The sequence below is a fragment of the Nicotiana attenuata genome, unplaced genomic scaffold, assembly GCF_001879085.1.
Source record: "Nicotiana attenuata strain UT unplaced genomic scaffold, NIATTr2, whole genome shotgun sequence".
Taxonomy (NCBI): Eukaryota; Viridiplantae; Streptophyta; class Magnoliopsida; order Solanales; family Solanaceae; genus Nicotiana; species Nicotiana attenuata.
In genome coordinates, this window is record NW_017670426.1 from 606,919 (window position 1) to 633,796 (window position 26,878).

At 37.2% G+C, this 26,878-nt stretch overlaps 4 protein-coding genes across 7 annotated transcripts in view; 1 reads left to right on the forward strand and 3 right to left on the reverse strand.

Moving 5' to 3' along the window:
- Nucleotides 1-2,354, reverse strand: part of LOC109239259 (nucleoside diphosphate kinase 3-like) — a 3,065-nt gene extending 711 nt beyond the window's left edge. The window contains exons 1-5 of the mRNA XM_019405804.1: nucleotides 2,187-2,354; nucleotides 1,484-1,618; nucleotides 513-550; nucleotides 360-410; nucleotides 1-142 (exon numbers count right to left, since the gene is read on the reverse strand). The exon at nucleotides 1-142 is cut by the window's left edge and continues 26 nt beyond it. Of these exons, the coding sequence (XP_019261349.1) occupies nucleotides 1-142; nucleotides 360-410; nucleotides 513-550; nucleotides 1,484-1,618; nucleotides 2,187-2,271 (451 nt within the window). The 5' untranslated portion in view covers nucleotides 2,272-2,354. The remainder of the gene's footprint in view (nucleotides 143-359; nucleotides 411-512; nucleotides 551-1,483; nucleotides 1,619-2,186) is intronic.
- A 1,286-nt stretch (nucleotides 2,355-3,640) lies between these two features.
- LOC109239247 lies at nucleotides 3,641-9,096 on the reverse strand. Its single transcript, XM_019405789.1, has 7 exons — nucleotides 8,958-9,096; nucleotides 8,368-8,552; nucleotides 7,942-8,024; nucleotides 6,664-6,727; nucleotides 6,451-6,571; nucleotides 5,104-5,258; nucleotides 3,641-4,030 (listed from the first exon to the last, which is right to left on the reverse strand). The coding sequence occupies exons 1-7, from the start codon at nucleotides 9,094-9,096 to the stop codon at nucleotides 3,947-3,949; spliced, it is 831 nt and encodes a 276-aa protein (XP_019261334.1). The 3' UTR covers nucleotides 3,641-3,946.
- A 4,455-nt stretch (nucleotides 9,097-13,551) lies between these two features.
- Nucleotides 13,552-21,160, reverse strand: LOC109239260 (zinc finger CCCH domain-containing protein 13-like). Of its 4 annotated transcripts, XM_019405806.1 has the most exons (6): nucleotides 20,761-21,160; nucleotides 19,973-20,650; nucleotides 17,844-18,963; nucleotides 14,859-16,254; nucleotides 14,693-14,779; nucleotides 13,552-14,282 (listed from the first exon to the last, which is right to left on the reverse strand). In XM_019405806.1, the coding sequence occupies exons 2-6, from the start codon at nucleotides 20,646-20,648 to the stop codon at nucleotides 13,656-13,658; spliced, it is 3,906 nt and encodes a 1,301-aa protein (XP_019261351.1). In that variant the 5' UTR covers nucleotides 20,649-20,650; nucleotides 20,761-21,160; the 3' UTR covers nucleotides 13,552-13,655. The 4 variants fall into 4 exon arrangements, with proteins under 4 accessions (XP_019261351.1, XP_019261353.1, XP_019261350.1 ...); XM_019405808.1 differs by having other exon boundaries at nucleotides 19,988-21,160; XM_019405805.1 differs by having other exon boundaries at nucleotides 19,973-21,160.
- Nucleotides 21,161-25,335: 4,175 nt separating this feature from the next.
- LOC109239262 (NAD(P)H-quinone oxidoreductase subunit S, chloroplastic) lies at nucleotides 25,336-26,554 on the forward strand. Its single transcript, XM_019405809.1, has one exon. It carries the CDS (start codon nucleotides 25,487-25,489, stop codon nucleotides 26,213-26,215), a length of 729 nt encoding a protein of 242 aa, XP_019261354.1. The 5' UTR covers nucleotides 25,336-25,486; the 3' UTR covers nucleotides 26,216-26,554.
- The last annotated feature ends 324 nt before the right edge of the window (nucleotides 26,555-26,878 follow it).

Genomic DNA, 26,878 nt, shown 5'->3' on the forward strand with positions numbered 1-26,878 from the left:
GGAAATCACATAGGCCATTAAAGAATGGTCTCTCCGACAAGTCATGATAGTGCTTCTGTGCGAATTCCTTGGAAGGAATCACAACTTTGATTGCAACCAGCTTGAAACCCTTGCGCTCAAAGCGCGCTATGATTTCTGAAATCTAAAATGCAACAAAAAATTATCAACCAATCAGAAAGAGAATATATATTCCCATCACACGAGTGCCAGATGGTGGGATTGTGACCAGAGATGAAGAGAAGGAAAAGGCATCAAAATATGAAAATGGCAAGTACTTCAGCTGCCACTTCAATAGGGGAAGCACATTAATGGGAGGTTATATAAATAAAGGAAGCACCAATGAAAACCAGTTATCGTACCAGGCCCCTCTGCACTCCATCTGGCTTGATGGCGATAAAGGTGCGCTCCATCTTACAAGAAGAAAAAAACAGATCATGTATGCTATTAAGAAGAATGAATAAAAAATGAACGATATAACACCTCAATCAAGAGGAAGGCCGAGTATAGGGTACCTGAGCAGCATGTGCTTCTTGCTCTTGGAGCATGTAAGCTAAGCGATGAAGAGAGGGGAAAAATGAAATTAGAATACAAGTTACTAATTCCCAGAATACGGAAGTAAAGCAACTGGTGTGATCACTTGTAATAAGATTTCACTCTTCTTTTTCTTTTTCTTTTTAAATAAGTTCAAACATGATTTCACTCTTAAAACGCTCTGTATCTGCATGTGATAAAGAATAGAGGAGAAGAGAATGTGAGTGAGCTTCTTTTTAGAAGATAAGTAGCTTGTACATTGAAAAGGAGAAATGTGAGTGAGCATTCTTATGACTCGAGAGGCATATATAACCAAAATGAAAAACAAAGGAGGTTTGTACGGAGAAATGGAACGAAATGCTCAGATTATGAGCACAAGTACAGCAAACCATTTCACCCCATACCCATGCACGAACATTGCCCATTTGTTATAGAAGAGGTTCCGGATGCCATAATGCCAATGTTAAGCAAGAGACAAGGCTCCTCTTCTATTGATTTCCCACTTGTACCACATTAACTATAAGGAGAAAAAGAAAAGAACTTTACTCTGAGCCACATGAAGCTATTAATCATTATTCTTCTAAGTACAGGTGATGGTACTTAACCCTCACACTTTCATGGAATTTTACTTTCATCATAAGAAGACCTTTTCCCCCAGACCCACCAAAAACCAAAAACAGAAAAACAAAAATAAGGAAAACCGGTAGTAGAACTGGGTATTTCTGGCTCCTCATATAGGTGCAGACGAGGTTTTAACGTGACTCTTGTAGTAATCGTCCTAGCAAGGCGTTAAACATAGGCACATAGATGATAATAACTATTTCCTAGAAAAGGTACACTGGTACAGGACAGAAGTTTACTCAAAAATCAAAATTTCGCCACAAGAGGCTTCACATATGGGCGTGCAACAAGTCATGAGAAATAAGCTTGAGGAGCAACATTATATACAAACCTGCTGCAGGAAGGGCAAGGACACCAGAAATCCAAGCTCTAGATGCGTTTCCAGATTCTGTCCTGCCATATGAGGCTAGAGAAGGCACTACTCCTCTCAAAGAAACTGTGGCTGCTGCAGCTGCTGCTCGCCCTCCTGCAACAAATATAGCACAGAAATACATCTTTTATTTGGACTCTTCTAATTAGTATTACTTTTTAATGGAAATCAGCTTTTTTTAAGATAAGCACATATATATAGTCATTAAACATAAATGACACATAAGTCATCCATTCCCAACAAGTAATCAAACACATAGGAAAACGGATCATCTTCAATTAGCAAAGCTAGGTGACTTAAACAAGTTGCAAAAGAAACACTATCTTGATCACTAGAGCAAGAAGACGTAATACATTAGTCATACAAATCAATGTGAGGCAAATCCATAATTTGAAGCCACAGGTACACCACTTAAAATATATACAAATTTTAGCTTTTCTTCTTAATTTTTTAAATACAAATATATAGTCCAAGTTTGAGGCAGATGCACATGTTGGATCCACAGTATACAAAAGATCAAAATTAATCCTCTTTTATACACGAATATAAATGTTGAAACAAGTAACAACCACAATCTATAACTAAAAATGATTGCAATTACAAATCTCAATACATAAGTCACATAATTAGCAATGAAAATGAAGAAATGGAATGAAGAATTTACCAGAAAAAGCACGAGAACTCTGCTTGGAGGCAGAAATGAGAGACTTAGCAGCTCGTGAAGCAGATCTGTAAATCTGAGAATTCATTTCTTCGGCTTTTACAAGAAAAAGAGAGAAAAGTCAAGTGTGTCAAGTGTGAGTATGATAAAATAGAGTGAGCAAATTTATGTGATGTTCCCAATGTTGATATCTGAGAAGGTCATATCATGCACGCGCCTTTGGGAGCGTGAGAGCGAGGAGTATGGGATTCGGCTGGGTTTAAAACCCTAGCCCAATGGAATGTGGGAAATCATTATTAGTTATTGTTGATTTGAAAAGTTAATGGAATGTGGTGATTCTTAACATAATTATATTTTGTCTCTTAAACAATTATTATTTTCAGTTCGCCCTACTTCTTGTTTTATCCATGATTAATACTTATCATCAGTCATCCCTTTATAATTAAAAAAAAAAGCACTCATTGTGCTCTTGCATTATAAGAGCACAACTTAGAGGTATTATTTTTTAAAGACGTTTACTATTCAAAACACACTGACCCCGACTAATTTAAATTCATGTCGAAAGCTAAATAGGCCATTAAGATAAAACGTTCTCTAATAAGGTCTCTACTCCCACAACTCGGGCCAAGGCCTTTTGTCAAGGTCGGAGTAATCTCAACCATCTCACCACACCTAGGGTGGTGGTATTGGAGGTACTATCAAATTGCATTGAAGCAATACTGTTTTTCTTCTAGAGTTAAATTAAACCAACTACATGGAGGAATATTCTCATGTCACTACCATTCAAATGGGAAGAAAGAAAAAGAAAACTCCACAAAGAGTATTTTGGTTCACAAAAACTTGATCTAGTTTGGGGATAACATGAGAATTCCAGCAACTAAGAGAATTTAATAATAAATCCAAAAGAGCCTGTTTTTCCAATACAAGACTTATAGTAGTAGATGACAATATTTACGGCTTGTTTGGATGGTTGTTACATATTGTATTGTATCGTAGTTACTTTAAATACAATATTTATTTTGATTGTTACTTAAATTTTATTGTATCATGTCGTTAAATCCGTCGTCATTACCTTATTTTTTCTCTCATCTTGCCCTTCCTTATTATAAAATAATCTTATTGTTTTACTCTATCTTTTTATACAATAATTTTACCTCGTACCTTATTTTTTCTTTATAATATTGCAAGTTTATTCTTCATATTGTTGATGCATGATATCATGAAACTACGGCAAACAATACAATCTGTCCAAACATTGTATACATCAACGATACTGTACAATACAATAATATATGATACATTATGAAACGATACATATAACAACCATCCAAACAAGTTGTTAGTCTTATCATTTCAGAAGCCTTAGGCAGATTATCGAAGCTTGGAAAATATGGTTTGTGTTTCGTATATTTGCTGAAAAAAGATCAAACAATCAATGCATATGAGACGGAGAAAACTTGCACGAAAAGCTGTATCATCGCTATGAGATGGAATACCTTGTTCACTTTGACATTCCATTAACAATCTGAAAGACATTGCTTTGTTTTCAGGACATCATTAATGGATGATAACAATCCTTAAACTGGAAACATTTTATTCAAATGGTAACTTGAATGCCATACAATGGCAGTTAGATAGGCTATGTACAGAATAATGGTGAATACTAACAATTGGCAATCAACTTCCAAGTGAATGATAATGCCTTTGCTTCCATTTTCACCTATTTACAGGTTCTTCTTATAGAGTACTGAAAGAAGAACATGTCAAGTCTTAGTTAACTCATCAGGTGCTGTGCTATTAGATTGCAGCTCAGACTCATTCTGTAATGTCGCCAACCAGGAATCAACCTGCAAAAAGAAGCATTCAGGTAGATGATAAAAGGAGTATGAATCTATAAATCAGATTTTGGTTGTTAGTATACTGTATTTGTAAAATAATTTACTGGAAGAAGAAAAACAACGTATAAACAGAAATGTAGAAGTAGAAATTAATCCGAGAATTCACAGTGTTTCCTTAAGAAACTTAACCCCCTCCTAGTACCCGAGGTTATGAATTATTTCCTCCTATAATAGAACGGATTTATACACTGGTGTAGCGGTACTTCATACCCCAGTGTTTCAACGAATACAAATGGCGGCAGCAATCACACTTACGTTGTTTGTTTTGTAAGAAAACAATGCAGAAAGGAAGAGGAGAATTCAGAATTTTCGTAAGGAAAATCTGAGGGAATGGCCTTCTATACATAGCCAGCAGGTTGGTTTTAAATGATCACGTAAAATGGCTATATAAGCAAAAATGAAACGGAAAAATAGAATCGGGGGAAACTTTAAATTACCGGTACAAAAACAGTCGATTTGGATTAAATATCAGTATTTAACAAATAAATTTGATCTGAATCCGAGCGGCGGCGGCGACGACGGCGCGATGCTTGTCTTCTTCTCAACTCTTTAAGAGCTAGAAGAAGTGTAATCATATATATACTCAACAAATGAGTTTTCCTCCTCCAATGTGACAATGTTCCTTTGTAAAGGAGGGAAAATCAAATTTTCATTTTCCCCTTCATTTTTCAGTCACCCTATTTTAAGCTCTAAAAAGCATAAAACCCAACATATTTGTTACTGTTAGAAGTACTCTGTCCATTTGTTTATAATGATCTCGAATTGAAAATATCAAATCGTCCAGGGAAGACTAATTTGAAAAGACAAGATTCCAATAAAGCATTTTTATCAAGGCAATACTTTTAGACTTTAGTACTACCAACAGGCACTTCGAAATCCATCAAATCATGCATAGAAATAATGGAATCAATATATGCAGAGAGGTGATATGAATTTGCATGTACACGCATGGTCCATAATCAACAGATAGTAGAACGAACAAAGACTGGGTACTCAGTAAATGATCCAGATACAACCATTACCTGTATTTTAGAAACACTAAAACATTCATATCGCAACCCATGACGAGTTGAGATATAAAAGCAATACCGAGTTTCACCGTCTTCTCGTGTCAGACAAGGCAGGGCTCCAACTTCAACAACATCAGATAGGAGGGTCGAATCTTGAGGGCTCAGATCTGCATCATGTTTACTCAAATTTATTCACGAAATAGCCTCTTTGTAGTGTTAAAAGATAACAGAACACTCTTCATGGTGTTACTAGATATCAGAATATCCAAGTACATAAAGAGATTATGGCAGCTTTTAAATCAAGAGACGATAACGAGCCGCAAGGGGCTCATGAGGAATTAAGAGATGTGAAACTACAAAGTCAGCTAATCCCAGTATAACTTAACGGTGAGCCATATCAAATATAGATGGCAATTTCAACATCAAGATGCATGGATGGCATGATTAATTAAGCATATGCAAGCTATAATGACAGACAATCCCAGTATAACTTAACAGTGAGCAATACCAAATAGAGATTGACAATTTCTACTCTTACCACAGGTACTTTTCCTCCTCCACCTACATGAACAGGGGAATTGGAGGATGAACTTTTGGAATTTGTTCAACCATATAGACTGTGGGCAGGGGAGGATATCATATAAGGTACACCATTCTCTACCCACACCGAATAATATTTCCTCCATGTTTCGGATAGCTGAAACTTTTCAACTAATTTTAACGCCTCCCTCCACATGTTTTCACATCTTCAACCACTGTCTTCCACATTCTTGTGTCTGCTTCCACTCACCCTCTTCACGTTTGTCCATCTATTTTGCTAATATAGATTCTTTATAGATTTTGAAACTTTGACGTTGCAAAATTAGGGAAGAGTACAAGTTCAGTTATAGAGCATCAAAACCAATAAGGACGGTGCAAGTGCCCAATGCCCACTAGTGGGGGTGGACAGAAATTTCACCCACCTGATCACGAGGTGTGGGTGAGGTTGAGGGATTGATAAGGTCCTATTTGGAGGTTGAGGGTTTGAATTTCCATCTCTAATTAATAAAATCCCATACCAGTCAATCCAGACTCAAGAAACAATTAAAGCACATCAAACTATATGAGCAAATTTTAGGTGAGTCCATTATACTACAATGAATACCACTACTCAGTATTAGCTGATAAGATATCATTTAAGATTGCCCGGAAATTAGTTTGAAAGATTCTGCCTCTTATGGAAACTCAAAATTGGGAGAAGAGAGAAAACACATAGCGTCATGTTACATCATCAAAAGTTTTGAATAATGGACTTACACTAATGTAGGGCAATACCAGAAAATGCATGACACTTGAAACTGAATGTTTCAATGAAATTACCAGTGGATGATGAATACAAGAAAATACACGATCCCTGAAGGACAAGAAATCTAGGAAGCCAGTCGTCAACTTCAGTGTCATCATCAATAGGAAGAGGTTCTCCTGGTAAAGCCGCCCATCTCTGTCGAACAAAAGCAAGAACAAGATTGTCACAAAGTTAATCCTGAAAATCCAAGAGATATCAAGAAAAGGACAGATGTTTGTGTTCAGTACCGTTCTCACAAATAAATAACCCGACAAGCGAGCTGACTGCAGTATTTCATCAATATGTTCTAATCTGTGAATAGAAAGATATATGTAGATATATCAGAACTGACATAAGAGTACTGCTTAGACAAATCCATGAGTTCTCAATAAAATATACTGGAAGTTGTTCCAAAGTATGCCATCATATTGATAACTCATGTCTTCTCTCATTATCTAGAAAGCCAGTTATGTCATGTATTAATATTAATTCGATTTTCCTATCGACAATACTCACTTCCCAATATGTTATTTCTTGTTTGAAAAGCATGGATCGGAAGTGCGTTAGTTCATTGAAGACTGAAGAGAACTCTCACAGCAATATCTTGCAGGATGTTCACTTTTCCTGCTATTTTTCCCTTTTATTTATTTCTATTTATAATGGCGATGTCCACTCTAGCTAGCATGCACCTCGACTAATCCACCGAGGATCAACTGCCTCCCACGAGCCACGTACTAGGTAGCACTGCCATCAAGGCTTAGGCAGGTGGAAAGAATTCATCTAATTAGCTTCTGTCAGGATTCCACCCTTCTACTCAAGTGGTAGATGAGAAGAATTTCCTGCTTTCTGTTTTCCTCTTTTATCCACTCAACTATCCCGGATGGTTCCATTTTAGCCAGATGTGGAGAAAGCACTCAGAATGCATCCTCTTACCGAAGGATTTTCATAATTGAAGACTGAAGCAAGTCACACATAGAGAGTTCAGGTGTATAGCGCAGTTTTATTACACGTCATGTCATAGTTCCACCTTAGCACATTCATAGAATGTGCAAAAAGACTGTTCAAAGGCCAAGTCAGCTAAGGGAAATAAATAAATAAAACTTGGCGAAGCTTCTATGCTTTTGCTCGTAAACCTCTGATTTTACACTGCAACTAATGTTGGTTATATTTATATCTATGGATGTGTTCATACTTCACATTACACTGATAATCTACCCTACTACCAAAGAGATGAAGAAATAAGTCCTCCTATTCCATTATGCAAGAGGTTTGACAGTAACTTACTCCATGTTTAAAACTTCCACATTACAAAGCATCTTAATGAGAAATTAACAAAACTATATGACCTAGAAATATGTGAGCAAATTAACCAGAAAAATGCCTGGGAACTCTTCTCCTTGCCACAGGTAATAAATCAAAGCACAATCACATCAAAGAGCCAACCACACCAAACACAAATGTGTTTAAAGAAAATAAAAGAGGTGCACGAGGCATAATATGGGAGCACAGTGAAAATATCAACTCACTGCGCTTTTAAATGAGCTTCTCTTTCTTCCAAAGCAGCAATTTCTGACCGAAGAGATTCTACTTCTACAGCAGTTAAAACTACCTGCAGATCATGATAAACACAATGTTCCTTCACTACACATTGATAATGCACGAACTTGCTAACGACTAACTAGGAAATACTAAGTTAGATGGTTAGATGATAACCAAGAAAAAGTTAGAACCTTTTTCTGACCATCTGTACCAGATATCCAAGGTAGCCTCCTGGGACTAAACAAGTTCAACATTGATGCAGAATTTTTCAATTTTCTTCAAGTCCACGATCTATTAATGGATCTATTCAAATAAGGGGAGTAGTGAAGAGCAAAAGGTTGAGATTAATTTCATGAAGATGACACTTTTTTCACTTTAATAATGTCTAATTTATACCTCAGAGAAAAAAATACCTCCCAATCTCTAGACAACTCTGGGCTCTGAATAGAGTTATCACCAAATGTTGAAGCTTGAAAATGATATCTAAGAAATTCTACTGCTCCAGGACCAACACCGTGAAGTATATATTTGCCAACAAACCCACCAGTCGTGACTGGATAAAGTGCAACCAGAATTACCGTCAAATCAGCATTTCCAACTTATAAACTGCAAACTGCATAATGGAAAATAACATTTTCATGACAATCAATAATTGTAGAAGTTTCACAAGTGCTGTTATTGCTGTACTACAATGAGAATAGAGACTCAGCAAATAAATTAGAAGGCAAGGCAGGGTTTCCGTCTCTTGTGGACATAAGGTTTTGCTTCTTGATTCTGATAATCGATTCAAACGTTTTTAACCATTGACATAGAAGTGCCTTTCAAACAATGTAGCATGCCCTGCCATGGCCGAAATGCAAGTCAAGCATCTGTATATAACGGACATGCCCCAGGTTCGAGTACAGAACAGTATCTCGTACACATTGGCTTGCTCAAAAGCATTGTAACGGTCCTGAAATGAAAACTAACTATTGCGCTTGCGGATCAATTTTTTAAACTGTACCTTGATGAGGTGATGGAAGCGGAAGAAGTTTATAAATAGCAATCACTTCCAATTGCAGAAGGAAGTAATACCACTTTGCAACTCGGCATATAATAGGAAAAACAAGGCCAATAAGCAGATCTACACACCAAATTCCCATAGAAATCAGGAGGCATTACAAGGAAAAGCTATTGCCAAAGAATTTGACTTACCAGCTAGAGTTTCAATATTTTCCTTTCTCTAGTCTTTCTTCCATTACCAGTTTCCAGCTACTTTTACACTCCATATTGGTTTAAATTTATGTCGATTATCCATGTCAGCTATATACTCTATCCCTCACACAGCCCAGGACTCAATAGACGGCGAACTTTGAGCTATATACCACTTCTAATAGAAGGGCCACCTTTGAGCTTTACCTCAAACTCTGTATTTCATAACTAAAATGTCTAGAGTACAATCACTGAAGCATAAAACTACTCGAAAAGTAACCTAAAGCTGGTACTAGAACCGAATTATGAATTAAACATGGCCGAGCATAATCCCCAACGCGGTCAATGATCAATTAACTACCTCTCGATCCCAATTAGTTGGGGTCGGCTGTACAACTTACACGTGAAATTCATCTTAAAAAGGGAAAATTAAGTCTATTTCTAAACGGGAAGCAACGAAAAAACAATAAATAAAAGCAAAATAGAAACTAAAATTGCTTTTAACAACCTAATAAAGAGAGCTAATAATTTCTGTGATCACAGGAACTTGTAATAAGCTCAAGCCTTTAGATAACCTAATTAAAGCAGAAGAAAAGCTTCAAAATTCACAAATTTCACCTTACTTCTACTATGAAGATTATTATACTAAAAACAACTGAAAAAACTTAATTAAATTCAACAAACTATCCTAGTGATCAAAGAAAAAGTAAGAAATTGAAACCTGTATTGGTATGGATAATTGACTAGGCGAAGACGAAGCTGAGCTGCGAAGGGAACGAGGAGAAAACTTCCTGCAATGGTTTTACCGAATCGTTTAACATATGGGGTAACGGACACGGAAGTTATCATCTTGTTTGGTCTCCGTTATCTTTCAATTCGTCTCAAAACTTTTTTTTAGTGATTTTTGTAGTATAAATTTTTTTTTTTAAAAAAAAACCGATGCACAAGGGTCTGAGTAAGGGTCGCACACGGCACACTACCAAGGAATGTGACGTAGACATCCTAGCGTTTATGCAGAAATTTTTATAAGCCATGTCATCACTTGAAGAAGTGAACAAATAAATAAATCACTATAACAACTTGCATCGTCATTTTTTTTCTTATAAGTTATACGTACATATTTACCAAAAAAAAAATTACGAAGCAATGTCACGTGACACCACTTGATATAAGGTGCCTACGCCTCTGATGCTACTTACACGGCTCAAACATGTGACTTCCAACCATACATGTCACACGGCAACAAAGTAATCATGTTTTAAATTATTTTTAAAAGATTTTGACTTTAATAGGAATATTATCATGAGTTATCATTTTTTTTAATCAAATGACAAATTTCAAAATATTGTGCTAGTACAAAAACATTTATTTTTGGGTCTTGAAAGCAAAAGGGTACGGACACTTTGAGAAGAGTGTTTGGCTCAAAAGCTATCGATATACTTTGCAAGCTTAAAAACAATCAAAAGTAATAAAGGGTAAATCGTAATCAAATATAATAGACCTAGAGATGAAAAATGAAGTTGTTGTTGTAGATCTAATAGTGATAATATGAACTCAAGAGGAAGTATTCGTTAGAGATAGCAATAGAGAGTATGAGAAAATGAGAGAGTTGTATTATTCCAGAGTCCTCCCTTTACAATGTGAAGGTCTCCCTTATATAATAGGAGACCTTCCTCGAAATAATAAAAAAAATTACAAAAATAGATAACGTTTTCCTAGTGAAGATACTGAGTCCTAAACGATGTCGCTTTTGTCCCCACGTCCGAGTCGTACCCTTACGTTAGTTGGCGTATACTCACTGGGCGTATCCATTGGTGTAGAGACGCCGACGGTCAAATTTGACCTTGTACAAAGAGTAAAAAAAAAATTGTGTTTATACAGCTAGTAGAGTTTTTGGGTAATGTAATTAATTTTTTAGTGATTAAGCAAATGTACGTTTAGAAAATAAAGAACCTCAAATATTTGTATTGGTGTAATATTAACATGAAATCAGTTTAAACTAAATAACATGGTCCGTGAGCTGCTGTTGTAGTATTATCTCACGAGAAATTTGTTAAATACAATTAATAAAAACTTAGAGCACGATCTATCAGGATTTACACATGTTTTTTCAAAACCTTTTAACTTAACGACAATTAATTGACATATACATCTCACATTTACGCTAAATTAACATAATTTGATTCAAAAATCATCATGTGTAACAGTGTGGCTTCTCCAATATGGTCTAATTACTTATAATCTGAATTTCACTGTGTTTCAAGCATTTAAATACTTCCTTTCCAACAACCATCCGAGCTTTAATTTGTCGCTAACTATGATTTTAAGTTACCACCAAAGGATGTGGTGCATCAGACGGGACTACTCTTCTTTTAAACACAGGTTTCGGGTTTAAGCCATGGATATGGAAAATTCTTAGCAGGCAGCGCTTTCACCGAATGGGGACCTATGCGTTGCGATTCCGGATATAGTCGGACTTCAATGCGGCTACCGAATACCGGGTGAAAAACCAAAAAAAAAAAAAAAAAAAAAGTATGATTTTAAGTTTGCAACTGATGGTTGGAAGAAAAAGCTTACAGTTTATGTTTCATTTTGCAGTTTTTGACGAAAAACTGTTACAGGCTGAGCTGACTAATGTAGGAAGACTTTCAGCTGAGCCCAAATCTAAATAGAACAAAAAGTGACATAATATTTTCTTGAAGAATTAACTTAAATATCCGAATAATCGGCAAATGTATAATATATGTATATCATATCTAATCGTACATAATCATCGTATAATCTTTGTATGCTGACTAGAAAAATTAAATAGTAAATTTGACCAACTATTTGTACAAAGATCCTTTTCTTTCAAAAAAGGCGAACAAACTGAATCAGAGCGAAAGACAATCATGTTTGGTGTATTATAATCCTTTAAGATCGTAATCCCTTCTTTTTTTCCATCTTTAAGATCGTAAATCAAATAACAGAATACTAAATCCGACCAAATAAGTTGAAATGACCATGAAAAAGGAGTACATGCTACAGAATAGGAGTGTCAAAATGGCTAAGTTTAATAAGTGAGTTGATTGGATCAAACTGGTTCAACAATGAGTCATAGGCTAACCAGCCCAAATCTTTATAAGTTTTAATTTCTAAATTTACTTTCTTGTAATTTATTTAATTATCTAACAAAATTAATAAAACTTTTAGTATCTTTATTGTAGTTATATATAACATATTAAATAAGGATAATTTTACAATACATCTCATAGGTCAATCTGGGCTAAATTTAGCCCATTTTAGATGGACTGAGTTGTGCATGTCAACTTAACGGAGTTGTGCGGGTCAAAATGAGCAAGTTGGAAGGTCATTTTTTCTTAAGCTAATTTTGCCGCCACCACTACATAAACTGGAGACGAATACATACACGAACACTTCTTAGAAACAATTAAAAGAACACAAGAAAATCAAGTTTACGAATTCTCTATCAGAGTAAGAAGAGATTCTCCAAAGCAATCACAAACGAAAGTACTTGCAAAAATCAAGAACTCTCAAATATCAAGGTATTTGTTTTATAAAGTACATTGTAGATAAACAGCACAAATGTGTCTCAACTATCTTCCTGGTCTCAAACATTTATATATAAGCACTATCTACTTTCTAAATTGGTGGCCAGTTCAAAAGCATTTTTTTCAAATGAGAACTTCAAAATAGCAATTAGCAAATAGCATAAGGCAGCATCACTGACATATACAGTCAAACCTCTCTATAACAGTCTTATTTGTTCCGAATATTTTTGGATGTTATAGCAAAATGCTGTTATATAGAACATATATTATAACATAACATGACATTTGATTCCGGAAAAGCTTGGCTTTATAGCGAAGTGGTGTTATATAAGGATGTTGTTATAGGGAGGTCTGAATGAAATATAAACACTTCCACGGTTCTACTGGTATTATAAAAAAGAATTAACCACTATTTTTTTTTACCAAAGGAAAACAGCACTTGAAAATATCAACATATAAAGGTAGCAAAAAAGGGTAGAAAATAAAAAATGTAACTGGCGTCAAATGGTCCAAAAGCAGTAATGCAGAGATGCATGCAAATAAATATATTGGAAAAGGGAAGTAAACGGAATGCAAGGAAGAAAAAGCGAAAAAATAAAAGGATGCAACAGGAAATCAGAAAAAAAGACAAATAGACGTCCATACCAGAAATCAGCCATGAGCATGGTGAGATAGACGTCTAATCCTTGCTCAACTAAAAGGTAGTGAGGAATTGTCTACACCAACATCCCAAATAAAATAGGAAACCCAAATAGACGAATAGGTTAAAATCCCACAACGTATTTGTAGTAGTAGTAAGGGTTGACGTTGCTTTCTGGGAACAGAAACACAAGAAGAAGAAAAAAGGCAAGAGCATAAAATGAACCAAAATGTTTTATTGATTAGCTACGAGCAGCAAGCAGACAAAACATATGATGGATTATAAGCGGCATTTCAAAAACTCAGGAAAATAAATTGTCTCAATGTGTACTTTCAGGAGAATGATGTATCCGACTTAAATTTACTGACCCAGACTCAATTGACTCTGGCATCACTGCCTCAAATACCTCAGAAGACACATCAGGGTGTCGCAAGGGACCACATTTAGCCTCAACAGACTCCTCTTCCTCTTTGACATTAACTAGAATTGAAATGTCGGTCCTTATCAAATCTTTAGATACCTGAGGTGCAGGGGCATCAGATCTACCCACCTCTCCGAGAGACAAGGAGTTCTCTTCAATTTTAATTTCCTCAGCCACATCCGGAACGGTATCCCCGTCCATGCCAACTTTTTCCACCACAGAAGGAGGGAGATCTGATTTCTCAGCAGTGTTCAGACTCATTGGCTCACACAGCTCGTTACAGGTGGTGGTTTGTGAAAGCCCTACAACTTCCTCAGAACTAACAGGGAGATTAACCCCCTTAGCACCATCTTCTGCTCGCGCATTATCCGCTGGAACAGTCTCCTCAACTTTAACATAATCTGAACTTGAATTCTCTAATTTAGGTGCTGGATAGGACTCACCTAGCCGACCAGAAAACGAACATTTCACATCGTTTACGAGTTTAATTTCTTCTCTCCTCTTCTTGTAAAGGGAAATGGCTTTCTGCAATTGGGTCACATGGGATAAGGGAAAATTAGAAAGCAGAAATTTATGTATATAAAAACAAAATTGATTCACTCTAAAACTGAATAACCAGATTGGGTAACTATCCCCCATTCTTTTCTTTTTAAAACAACTTATAGAGCACATCAGTGAAAAGGACCAAGTATGATTGTTCCTCTCATTGCTTTTCTCCTAAAAGGTGAAAGAAGATATGTACAGCCAATAACACTGTAAGTAACCCCAACAAACATAAAATGTATTTCATAGTCCTCGTAAGACACTAATACAACAGGTGGTTATGCATAAACGGCATAGCAACAGCTGATAAAATCAATACAAAAGAACATAGTTGATCAAAATATATCACTTTCCAACTCGATATGCATATGCAGCTGGCACAAACCACACACCTGAAAAACAGAATCAGCCACGGTAGCAATGACTGAAGCACTTGAAAATTTGCCGGGCAGCGCCGCATTATGTTCCACAGCACCCTGCTAGAGGAAGAATGAGTGTTACACTTTTGGGGATGAAAGTGATAAATTTGCAAAGAAACGATTCTGTTATCCGATTTACCTCCAAGAACAAAATTTTAGAGATATCTACATCAGATGTCATGTTCTGATCAACATCCATTAAGCTAGCACATTGATCAAACAACTCAGGCTCCGTAAGATCTGCTGATATATCAAGCTTTTCGAGGTAAACATTGCAAAGGCGAGCCTCTTCTTTCCCAGATGGCTTCACCTCAATTGGTTGCTCTTCAGGATTAAGTTTCAAGTCTTCTGGAGTGCTCCTTCCAGGAACAATGCTGGACTGACTGATATCATTGCTTTCAGCGTCTTGATCTGTCTGCTTTTGCTCACTCTGGGCTTGCTGAGCCGACTGAGCAGCAAAAGAATTATCTCCTGGGCCCTGAACTGAACAAACCTCCTTCTGTGAACCAGATGGCAGCTCCACACTGGTGCCCCTAATTGGCCCTTTCCATACATCACCACTAGTCTCCCAACTGCGACTATTGTTGGACAGCGTCCTACTCTGGTCCCAGTCTGGCCTCCCATAAAGGTGAGCTTCTTCACCAAAATTGTTACCATCCCACCCATGCAATGGCGGACCGCATGAATCATCCAGTGGAGTTCGCCAACCCCCCATCGGGCGCCCATGGCCAAAGCGGTCTGCATCTGGTATATGGTAAGGAACCCCAGAGTGACTCAAGTCCATTGAAGGTCTGACACCAAACATTGGCGGTCCAGGAAACTGCTGCATCGCAGGATGAAAACCAACAGGCGGTGGACCATGCTGAAAAGGCATGAAACCATTTGCCAGAGGTGACGGCCAATTTGGAACCCCTTTCCAAGCATTTCCTTGCATTCTTCCAATATTGGGATCATTAATTCTTCTGTGACGGTTGGTCGACTTCCCTCTACTATCATCCTCCAAAGAGCCAAACATTAATGGGCTGTCAACTCCAGATCTAAATGGGGGAGGGGGAGGTAAAGCAGACTTTGAACTGCCTGAGAAGTGACTCCCTCTGATAAAAGGTGAAGAAACAGAGACGTTATCTCCGTCCATTTGTGATAGTTCCTCACCTGCAAATGCATCGCCAGCAAAGTCACGGTTACCTCTGCCTTCCTTTACTTCCCTGGAGCCACCACTTCTCTGTGTTGCTTCCTCAACATCAAGACTCCGGCGAACCTCAGATCTACTCAAGTGTCTTCGCTCATTGCTCGCTGAAGAGGGAGATCTATCCACCAACTGCAGGGGAGAACTGCGAACATCTGCTTTAAGCCGCCGTTCAGCTGAGAACTCTCCATGAAAGATATCCTCCTTCTGAATCAGCTTCTCCGTTGATCGAGATGAAATCCTCTCCATTGATCCCCCTGAACCAGCATAATCTCGAGAGGTTCCACCATGTCGAATCCTTTCTTCATAAGGATAATCCCTGTACTTAGACTCTTCTTGCTTTGACAGCCTGGTAGGCAAAGAAGGGCAGTACATATCATTGTCAGCTTTTGTTAACATAAAGCAGACAGACAGACTGTTGGTAATAGAATATTAATCATTATTAGCATCATCAATAAAGCAGAACACAAGGGCCAAATAAGACAAAACTAGATCTCTGGATTGGGATCAAGAAGGTTTTATCGAGCAAAATTCTTAAATCCTCTGGTGTAATGCACAAGATTACCAACGAAACAAGCACCTCTATAACTGTTTGTGAAATATAGCTTAAATGACTTGGCATCCAAATGTTGCACTAAAACAGAGAGTAATTATGTTCATGAGACAGGCATGAGCAAATGTCACCAGTGATTAAGAACCTACACAGAAGATCAACAATTCCAAGATATTTTTTTTTTTGGGTGAGGAACAATTCCAAGAAAATTTATTACAAACCAAAAGAACAGAAACCAAACAGAGTTCTTAGCCCTTTATACCATTCTGACCAACTAATAGATTACCCAAATATACAACGCTTAGAAGCCAAAAGTCAGTACAAAGACTACCACTACTAAAACCATATAGCAAACACAAGTAGTGGCCCCATCTTCCTTCCCCTATTTCACATGAATATACCTTCAAACAGTACAAGGAGAAAAGCTTCTGAAATGCACAGAAGGAAATGGTTGGGCAGAAAATTGAATAATTCACTACAGGCATCCATTTTTCAGTCAACAACAGGCCTATCTCTGAACTACATCACAGGGCCATCAATCACAACCAGAGGAAGCAACTCTAAGTGATAGGAAAGCCAGCATATATACATAAATGTGAGCTATTCTACAAATCACAAAAGCCACTCTTGAAAGAACCCAGAAGATCACTATTTCATAAACGAATCTAATTAACCTTGCAGAAATAGCACTTATCATAACCAGAAAACTTAGCTAGCTTTCCCAAAACTGAGCAGATCACGCAGAAGACATAGATTTATCTCTACTCACGGAATAAGCATGCAGCGGAACATTAAATTATAACAGGATTTTAGCATATAGCTCGCTCTGCACTGACTGCGACGCTGTATTCAGTTTCAGCATATTTTCAGAAAAATAAATTCCTACTTCTCATATTTGAAACTGGTGCAGTATAAAGAGGTCAATCAAACCTCCTCATCATTCCATCAACCAGCTACAAGTTTTCTTAATAATAAACCTCTCCTGCCCGGGAAAGAACAACAATACCATTCAAATTGTAGTAGCTTTTTTTATTTTATTTCAACAAATGCGGTCTCTAGGAGAGCTAACACACCTCAACACCTGCTACAACACACAAGAGCAGGTGATGTATAAAATAGGCTCATATTGAGGGTTCTTGCCGCAATCCTAGACTTCAACTACTTAGCCAACCGTGTGGGACAATACAAATTGTAGTAGGTAACGCTAGGTTCAAGCCCTATAAAGTTACACCAAGGGGGAAAAAATAAGAGGATAGCATGATTATTCAAGAAATCAAGATCATTCAAGTAATCAAACAGATGATTTCAGTTCTACCTGATGAATCACATCTACATTGATGACATATATGAAACAGCAGGAAGAAAGAAAACTGGTAACTACTTGCCTGTAATTATCCCTAGTAGTATGAGGGCCAGCACCGGGTGAAGTCCTCCACCTGCTCTTTTTTGGAGTAAGTTCTACATCAGCATTCCTTGAGGTAGACCTTCCACGATCAGTGACAGACTCTACTCTAGAACTGATGGATCTCTTCTCTGTTTCAGAGCGCTGCTCTTTAGAACCCCGAGACCTAATATCCCCAAGGTCCTCTTTATCATGAGTTCTCCTTCTTCCGAGCTCATCTTTATACCTTGTACGATCATCATAACCAAGGTTACCATCATGCAAACCTGATTTCCTTAAATGCAAATCAGAAGCATGACCCTCATCCCTAGAACGCTTCGCATCAGACCGGTCACCTGAATGGTCTCTTGGAGCACGTTCATCCCCGTACTTGGCATCATTAATTCTCCTCTTTTTATCACTTTCATCTGCTTCATCACCATCTTTGCATCTTCCATGTCTTTCAAAATCTTCTTGGTGCTTCTCATCCTTGCGCCTTTTATCTCTTTCACTATCTTCTTTATATTTGATGTCCCTCTGCCTATCATCCCTTTCACCATCTTCATGATATCTATCTTCATCATGACGGCCATCTTTTTCTGCATACTCTCGATACTTATCATCCCCATGCCTGATATCACTGTCACCATCTTCACGATATTTTCCATCCCTACGACGACTATCTCTTTCATCATCTTCTCTATACCTGTCATCTTTACGTCTATTATCTCGGTCACCATCATCACGATATTTGTCATCCCGGCGTCTGCTATCTCTTTCGACATCTTCCAGGTACTTATCATCTCTACGTCTAATATCTCTGTCACTATCTTCCCGATATTTATCATCACGTCGTTTTCTGTCCTTATCAACATCCTCGCGATACCTATCATCCTTGTGCCTATCATCTTTATCACCATCTTCCTTGTATTCTTTATGTTTTTCATGCCGGTGTTTTTCATCTCTAGTACGTTCGGATTTCGAAGATAACCGCCTGTCATCACTCTCATTTATATCATCTTCATATTTATCTCTATCACCAGGGACCTCTCTCCTCTTCCGTGCCTTCTTTTCAGTTTCCTTGTCCAAGTCAGGGTTCTGTACCTCATTTTGGATAGACCACTCTGTAAAGGTCGAAGAAAAGTTTAGAGATAAAGAAGGTTAAACACCTAGCAATTTCTCCTTTAAGGAAAATGGGAAAAAAAAAAACTAACCAACATACTACAATCAAAGCAATGACGCATTGGAAATAATAACACCAAAAGCATTTTGATACCGTAAAATTTAATACTGGACAACCTATAACACCCAATCTTTACATGTCTCCCACAGTACATAGGCATATAAGATCATACAACTTAATCCTCGACTACCATGATATTCCTACAGATTGACTTAGTATATTCAAGCTACAATGCCAAGCCAAAATCCACCATTCAGAGGGGAGAGTAAGACAATCCATCTTCACCTCTGTTTCGCATCAAGTTACAAAAAATACAATCTTCAATACATGGATGCATTGGGGAAATGCCACAAATAGACTAAATGAATGCAACAGGAACATAACTACAGCCGGGTTCCCTCAAAATTCTCCCCCTGTTCCCCCCAAACAAGATCACTTTTATTAATAAGGACCCCGTAAACAACATCACTCAACAAGAAAGCAAGGGAGGGAGCCTTTTTATTCCTTATTTCCATGAAGTGCTCCTAGTTTAGAATATGGAACTGTCTCCCACTATTGTCCTCTGCCCAATTAACGCAGTGAAGAGTCATCTAAATTGCGAACAAATTTCACAAGGATTCCTACTATTCTTATACCAGACATAGAGAGGACTTCCGCCAAGAAAGCTTCAACTTGCGCATCTCTACGGCACATTCTCTACCAAACAATAACCAGATGCTTGAACAACAGAAGGTTACAGAATTCACTCTCCTACAGTCATACCGGACCAGAATATTGTCCCCACTATTAGTCTTGGTTAGACATGCAGAAATTGAACAAAAAAATGCATTTTTTAATATTTAAATCCTTTAAGGTTTCCATTAGATTTAATGGGGATATTAAGACTAACAAGAACTCACCAAAAGCTTAGACATTCCAACAACAAATACTACTCAAATAAGTTACCTTACCAGCAGTTTCTCTACCTTTTTTGTTCTGCTTTTCCTCACAAACATCACCTAATTGATACCCTTGCTTCTTCACATTGTCCACATCATCGCGTTTACTCTCATGACCTTTCTTTTCCCTATCTGACCCTCGCTCCTTTTCCTTCAAATCCTTGCCCTCTTTTCGAGCAGAATCCTTCTCAGATTTCCTCTTTGACTCCACTTTTCCACTACTCTTGCTCTCCTCTTTCTCCACCAATGAGACAATACTACCTTCTTTCTTACTATTTTTACTCTTGGAATCACTTGAACTCTTTGTTTCCTTCCCTTTAAAACCCTTATCTGCATCACATTTCAAACTTTCTCCCTTCATTTCACTATCCACAGCACCATTCCACCTATCTGCGCCACCACTAGTCGCCTCTGTAGCCTTCTCTTTGCGCCTCTTGGACGAAGCATACTCCTCCGAAACATCACCATTTCCATAGCCACTTAGATCTTTACCTTTCCGCTTCTCACCAGAAGCTACGTGGCTTGAATCCTTAGAAACCCTAGCCAAACTCTCCTCTTTACTGCTCTTCTCCTTCTCTTTCTCCTTCATCTTCACATCCGAATCCGAATCCGAGTACGAGTAATCCTTACCCTCCTTCGGACTATGTTTGCTCTGCTTGTGCGATTTATGCTTCGAACTTCGAGGCATAACTGTAAATATACCAAAAACTAAACCTTTTTAATTCTCCGAAACCCTAACTCTCTTAATGTTTCCACCAGAACAACAACAATAACAACAAAACTCAATCAGATTCCATTACCATCACTCGCTCGTCGCCAATCGAATCTGAACAAGCACCGCCGGTTTCCGCCACCGGTAATAAAATGACAAGCTTCCAGAAACCCTAAGTCTCTTGCAGTTCAAAACTTAAACAGGTTCCATTACAATCACACGCTGCGCTATAGAATCGAATCAAATGCGAGACACGCCGCCGGTCTATTTCCCCGAAATCTGAGAAAGTTATTCAAATCTGTCGATATCGCCGAAAGCAACAGAGATACATACAACAATAGTGTACAGTATACGTATAAATACAAGTCTAGAGAGAGAGCGAGAGAGATAGAGAGAGAAATTATTGAGAGGAGACTGAGAAGAGAAAATTGGGAAATTTTAAGAGAGAAGATCGGAGGCGATGGTTTGCTGCTGCTGGGCTGCTAAATTAAAATGTGATTCGTATTGGGGTATCGCAGATAATAGGATGTGTTATGTCGAGAATACCCTCGATCAGAGTTTGTATTTACTATGGAGTTAGGGCTGACACGCAGTCCCGTAGTCGACCATGAGTACTGAGTAATAAAGGGTATTTTCTGATAAAATTCCCTTTTTTTTTTCCTACCCCGTGTATGATACTTGTGTTAGGCTCGACTAATTCTACCGTTCGAATCTCATCAAAAATAATTTTATTTACAAGCTCGAATAAATTTCGATTAAGAGTAAAAGAATATTTGTTGATAACTTACTTACTTTGATATAATTAGTGCTCAATATTTCGTTACTTAAGAGTAAGGGACATCAAATACAATCTAAACAAGACGCCTTATAATTTTATTACGCAAGAAAGAAGGACTTGCAATATCTCAATTAGAATTTAGCCTTGATTAGTTCGAGGACTCAGCAAATTCGTCTATTTAAAGTCTTCAATTGTTATCAAAGCTTTGGTGACCAACACCATCGACATGGATGAGTATATTGTTTCGATGGCGCAAACAATTGATTCCCTTGAAAAAATATTGATGTGTTACTTATAAGTTTAATCTCGTCTATGTTTTATTTTGTATGAAATAACATAACTTTTATGATATGCAAATATTAGCTATTAATTAGACAATGTATTAGTTCTGCTAAAAAATATTATTTTTGTGTGATGAACTAAACTATAATAAATATACGAACTTTTATATTGAGATTTATTTTGTGTACAAGACCAACCAAACAATCTCGAAAGCCTAATCATCAAGATGGCAGTATTTGGATTATAACTCATGGTAAAAATAACATAACGTAAACAAGTAAAAGTAGTCATTGTATGGGGTCAAATTCTGCCCACTACGGTAGCAACGACCCGCGACTAAGTAATAGTCGAAACGAGGGTACGACCTAAGAACGTCGGGGTGAAACGTGCCTTTAGATCTCGTCGTCTCCTCGAAAGCACGTGACCTATCTCTGCATTATTTTATTATTTCAAGGGGGTTCACCTGTTATATAAAGGAGGATCCCAATGTTGTAAAGGCATCTGATCTTGGAATACAAAACTCTCTCTCTCTCTCTCTCTCTCTCTCTCTCTCTCTCTCTCTCTCTCTCTCTCTCTCTCTCTCAGCAAGCACTCCTTTCTCTCTCGAATATCCAAGTTGTTGAAGCAATAACAAGCATAATACATATTTCTAAGTTTCATTATATTCGATTACGATTTACCTTTGATTCATTTTAATTGTTTTCACTTACAAAGTAATTAGAATCTTTTGAGCTAAACAGTCATGGTTGTATAGCTTCAAACTTGGTATGGCACCCAAGTTTGAGCTCGAACTTCATTCGATTGAGTTTCTAAGAGTTTAAACTTATTCGTAAATTTAATCGATATCAAATTCAGCTAAATTTGTTTTTTCATCTACACACTTTTTTATTCTTCCGAATATATACAATACTTGCATTTTGTTTGTTAATTTTGCATCAACGGCATGAGAGTGATGATAAAACTGTTTACCCAGAAAATTGGATACAATTAAACTTATAATGTGATTTTAAGGACACCTGATTTCTCCTAATACCAATTAAAAAATGTGAATATTAGTGATAGAAATTTACAACAAAGTAAAGCAAACCAGTGTTGAAATGGAATTCAATCCTCGAGTTAGAATGCCCTCGAACTGATTGATACCAGAACAAGCAAAAATAAGACGAGCCGGTGAACAAGAGAGTATAAGCTAAAAAGAGTATTATATTGCCCTGATATGTGAGAATCCAAGTCCCTTACAAATGATTGGAACTCCTTTTAATATAGTAGAGGAATTCTAATTATGGTATAATTCTAATTACCGAAGGAAATCACATGACTAGCTAATTAACCGTTCTTGATTTGATCCGTTCCGAGATTCCCGCCATGATCTTCGACCAGTCACGAATATCTCGCTTTTTCTGTTATTATGCTATCTTTGATCTTGCTCGATGTTTGTCTCATTTGGTTTCGATCACTACTGGCCTCGATCTCGATAGGTACCTCGAATTCCGAACTCAACACTTGGTCCTCGTGCCTCGATCCGATACAGGATATGATCGATAACTGAGAACTTCCTTAAGCAGGTGAAGGAAGACCGCAACTAGGGATGGCAATTGGGGCGGGGCGGGGCGGGGCGGGGCGGGGCAGGGCAACCTTTGACCCACTAAGATTTTGACCTGCCCTGCCCTGCCCCGTTTAGCCTTGTTCCAAAATTTTGCCCTGCCCTGCCCTGCCCTATTAAGCCTTGCCCCGCCCTGCCCCATTTAGATTAATTTTTATTTTTTTCTTTTTTTTTAATTTCCCAGTAAATACTTTGTCTTACCCATATATCTATACTATATTAAAAGCACGAAAGCCCTTAGCGAAATGTCGTTCAAAGAATATCATCTTCGAAGATTAACGTGCTATTTGGTTTTAAACCATCATCTTCGAAGATTAACTATGAGAAGATACATAATTCTTAACATGTATTGAAGTATTGAAATTACATGTGTATTCATATACGGATGTTTGTCTTTATAAATATTGACAATTAAGAAGGGACTTCGGCATTCTTTTTAAAATATTATCACGAATTATAAATTGCGAACAATTAAAGTTGGCATTAGTAAATGTCACGGTTGAAAATCATACAACACATGGTTTCTCTCACTCTCAAGATAACGCATAGTATTATGTATACTTTGGATTGTCTATTTCTTTAATTGTAGCTTCCATGTCACATTCATCAATACGTAGAAAATTCTACTATCCTTTAAAGGTATTATCCCAAATTTGTGTGTGTGACATCCTCTAGCTACTTCAATATCAATTTATGAAAGAAAAGAAGACATGGACCAATAAGTAAGCAAGGGCTCGACCTACAACCTGCCCTAGTCCCACTTAAAATTTTTAAAAATGTAGTTTTGCCCTGCCCTGCCCCGCCCTGCCCCATTTACATATTTCCCTGCCCTGCCCCGTTTACTGTTTGCCCTGCCCCGCCCCAATTGCCATCCCTAACCGCAACTTCATGTATAGGCATTTGGATTGTTAACTGCTTTGAAATTAAAATGTCATGTATAGGCCGCGATTCTCTTCGAGTATATCCTTCAACGGTTGAATGTACCACACTGGTTATTTCATGTAAGTAATATTTTTTAGCTAATTAACCTATAAAAAGTAAATTATTTAGCAAAAAATGATATTATCACTTTCGAGATTTATTTTATTTTGTGAAGATTTTGGTATGTCCTTTGCTAAAAGTACCATTAATATGATTAATAGAACTAAATATTCTTATTTACGAAGCAAAAAATGAACATGTAAAATTTGGATGGTCTAGTGGCTAGTATGTTTTAAAGGATGTCACTCTTTTCATTCCAACTCCTGCTATTCCCTCAAGTTGTAACTATAATAGGAAATTTTTTACACATATTTTACTTTCATTAGATCAATAAGCGCATGATATGCGTCTTTTATATGTACGTTTTATTTCTAACTTTATCTAGTTAACATATTCTCTCTTCGCTCCAAATTACTTGTCATGCTTCGATTCTCGATAGTCAATTTGTGTCAACTTCGATGATAAGTTGCAACTTCATATTTTAAAATAAAAATTATGAAATTCAAAAAACTATATAAAAACTACTCCAAGTTATGATTTTTCTCCTGCCAATATGATGAAAAAAATATATTTCAAAAAGTTGATCAAAGTTCACATAATTTGACTCTTGAAAAACGAAATGTGAAATCTAATTTGAGGCGGAAGGAATGTTAATTGGCATCTCAATTGATAATTTAATTAATGATAATTATATAATTTAATGTAAATACAAGGGTAAATAATTACTACTACTATTTTTTTTTCCGGAGAGAGACAAACAAAATACTCAAAGTGAAAAGATAATGTACACTATCAAAGAATGTGGTGCAGTGAATGAGACTGCTTTTTTCTTAACCAGAAGTCTCGAGTTCGAGCTCTGGGTATGGAAATATGCTTGGTAGAGAACGCTTTCTCCCGAACTGGGCCTTATACGCGCGAATCAGAATATAGTCGGACTTCAATGCGGATATCGGACGCTAGGTGAAAAAAAAAAAAAAAAAGATAATGTACTACTACAAAATCTAAACAGCTTCTACACATGTACACAGTAACACTGAACCAGTGTCTTTCATTTGTCAATAGAAGATATCAAAGTACAAACAAATTCGTGGTCAGAATTCAGTCTCTCATTTCTACAAAACACTTCTCACCACCTTTCTTCCCAAATCCAAATTCTTGAGAATCAAAATCATGGCTTCTTCTTCTTCCTTTCAACTCTCAAGTCTCCAAATTCAAACCCCACCTCTTAAAAAATCCAACTTTTTTGGTCAATCTCACAACCTTAACCTTAGTAATATTCATACTAAATCAACTCTGAAACCATCTTTAACCTCAATTACTACTGCAAAATTCAATCTTTATGAGATTCTTGGAGGTAGAGGTCTATGTAATGGAGAAGAAGGTATACAAAAAGAGCTAAAAAAGTCAGTTTCAGAAGAACAATCCTCAGCAAAACCAGCAACTGTTGATAATAATAATAATCAAGAAAAGATGGAAACTGGGGAATTTCCAGAAGATGGATTTGAGAAAGAAATGATGGGGTTAGTTGGTGGATTTCCAGGAGGTGAAAAAGGTTTAAGAAAATTCATAGAAGAAAATCCACCACCTAAGAAAACAGAATCAAGAATGGAGGGTTTTAATCTGAGTCTTGTGAAGAAACCAAAGCCACCTGAATTACCACTTTTGTTACCTGGAATGATTGCTATTGTTAAGAATTCTAATAATCCTTATTATATGTATTGTGGGATTGTGCAAAGGATTACTGATGGAAAAGCTGCTGTGCTATTTGAAGGTGGGAATTGGGATAGATTGATTTCTTTTAGGCTTGAAGAGTTGGAAAGAAGAGAGAAAGGACCACCAATGGTGAATCCTAGGTCTGTGATACTTGAAACCATGTTGGAAAAGAGTTCAGAATCTTGATTTTGCTATCCTTTGTTTGGAGGGAGCCTCGACGTAGCTCGTAAAGTTGTTGTCATGTGGATAGGAGGTCACGCGTTCGAGCCGTGAAAACAGCTTCTTGCAGAAATGTAAGGTAAAACTGCGTACAATAGATCTTTCTGATCCGGTCCTTTCCCGGACCTCAGGCATAACGGGAGCTTAGTGCACTGTGCTGCCTTTTTAGTTAGATCCTTTGTTTCTTGTCTTTTTGGTTGTTGTACATACAAGATGTAGTAAGAAATGCAGGATGTTTTTGTGCAGGAAGAGTGTAATTCTATTGATTCTGGTAATATCTGTTCCATTACTGAAATTTTTTCTTTTTGTTATGGCTAAAAATTCAACAGCATACACTGCCTAAATAACACATGACTCAATCTACTCCATTCGACTAGTTTGGGGTTCGAATCCCGAGCAACCCACTATCGTATTGAAATTTTAATTCTATAGAGATGTTCTTGTTTTTCGAACCAACTTTATGAAAATTTTGAGTAGATCTACATACACCTTGACTGACACGAGTATATAAGTGAATAACAAGCTTCCGCCTTCCCCTGCAGCGCCTGTAGGGGCTAGGGGGTGAACTACTTTTCACAATCATGAAGGAATGTCCCTGATGCCATATGGTGGATATTTCAGGTTTCATAA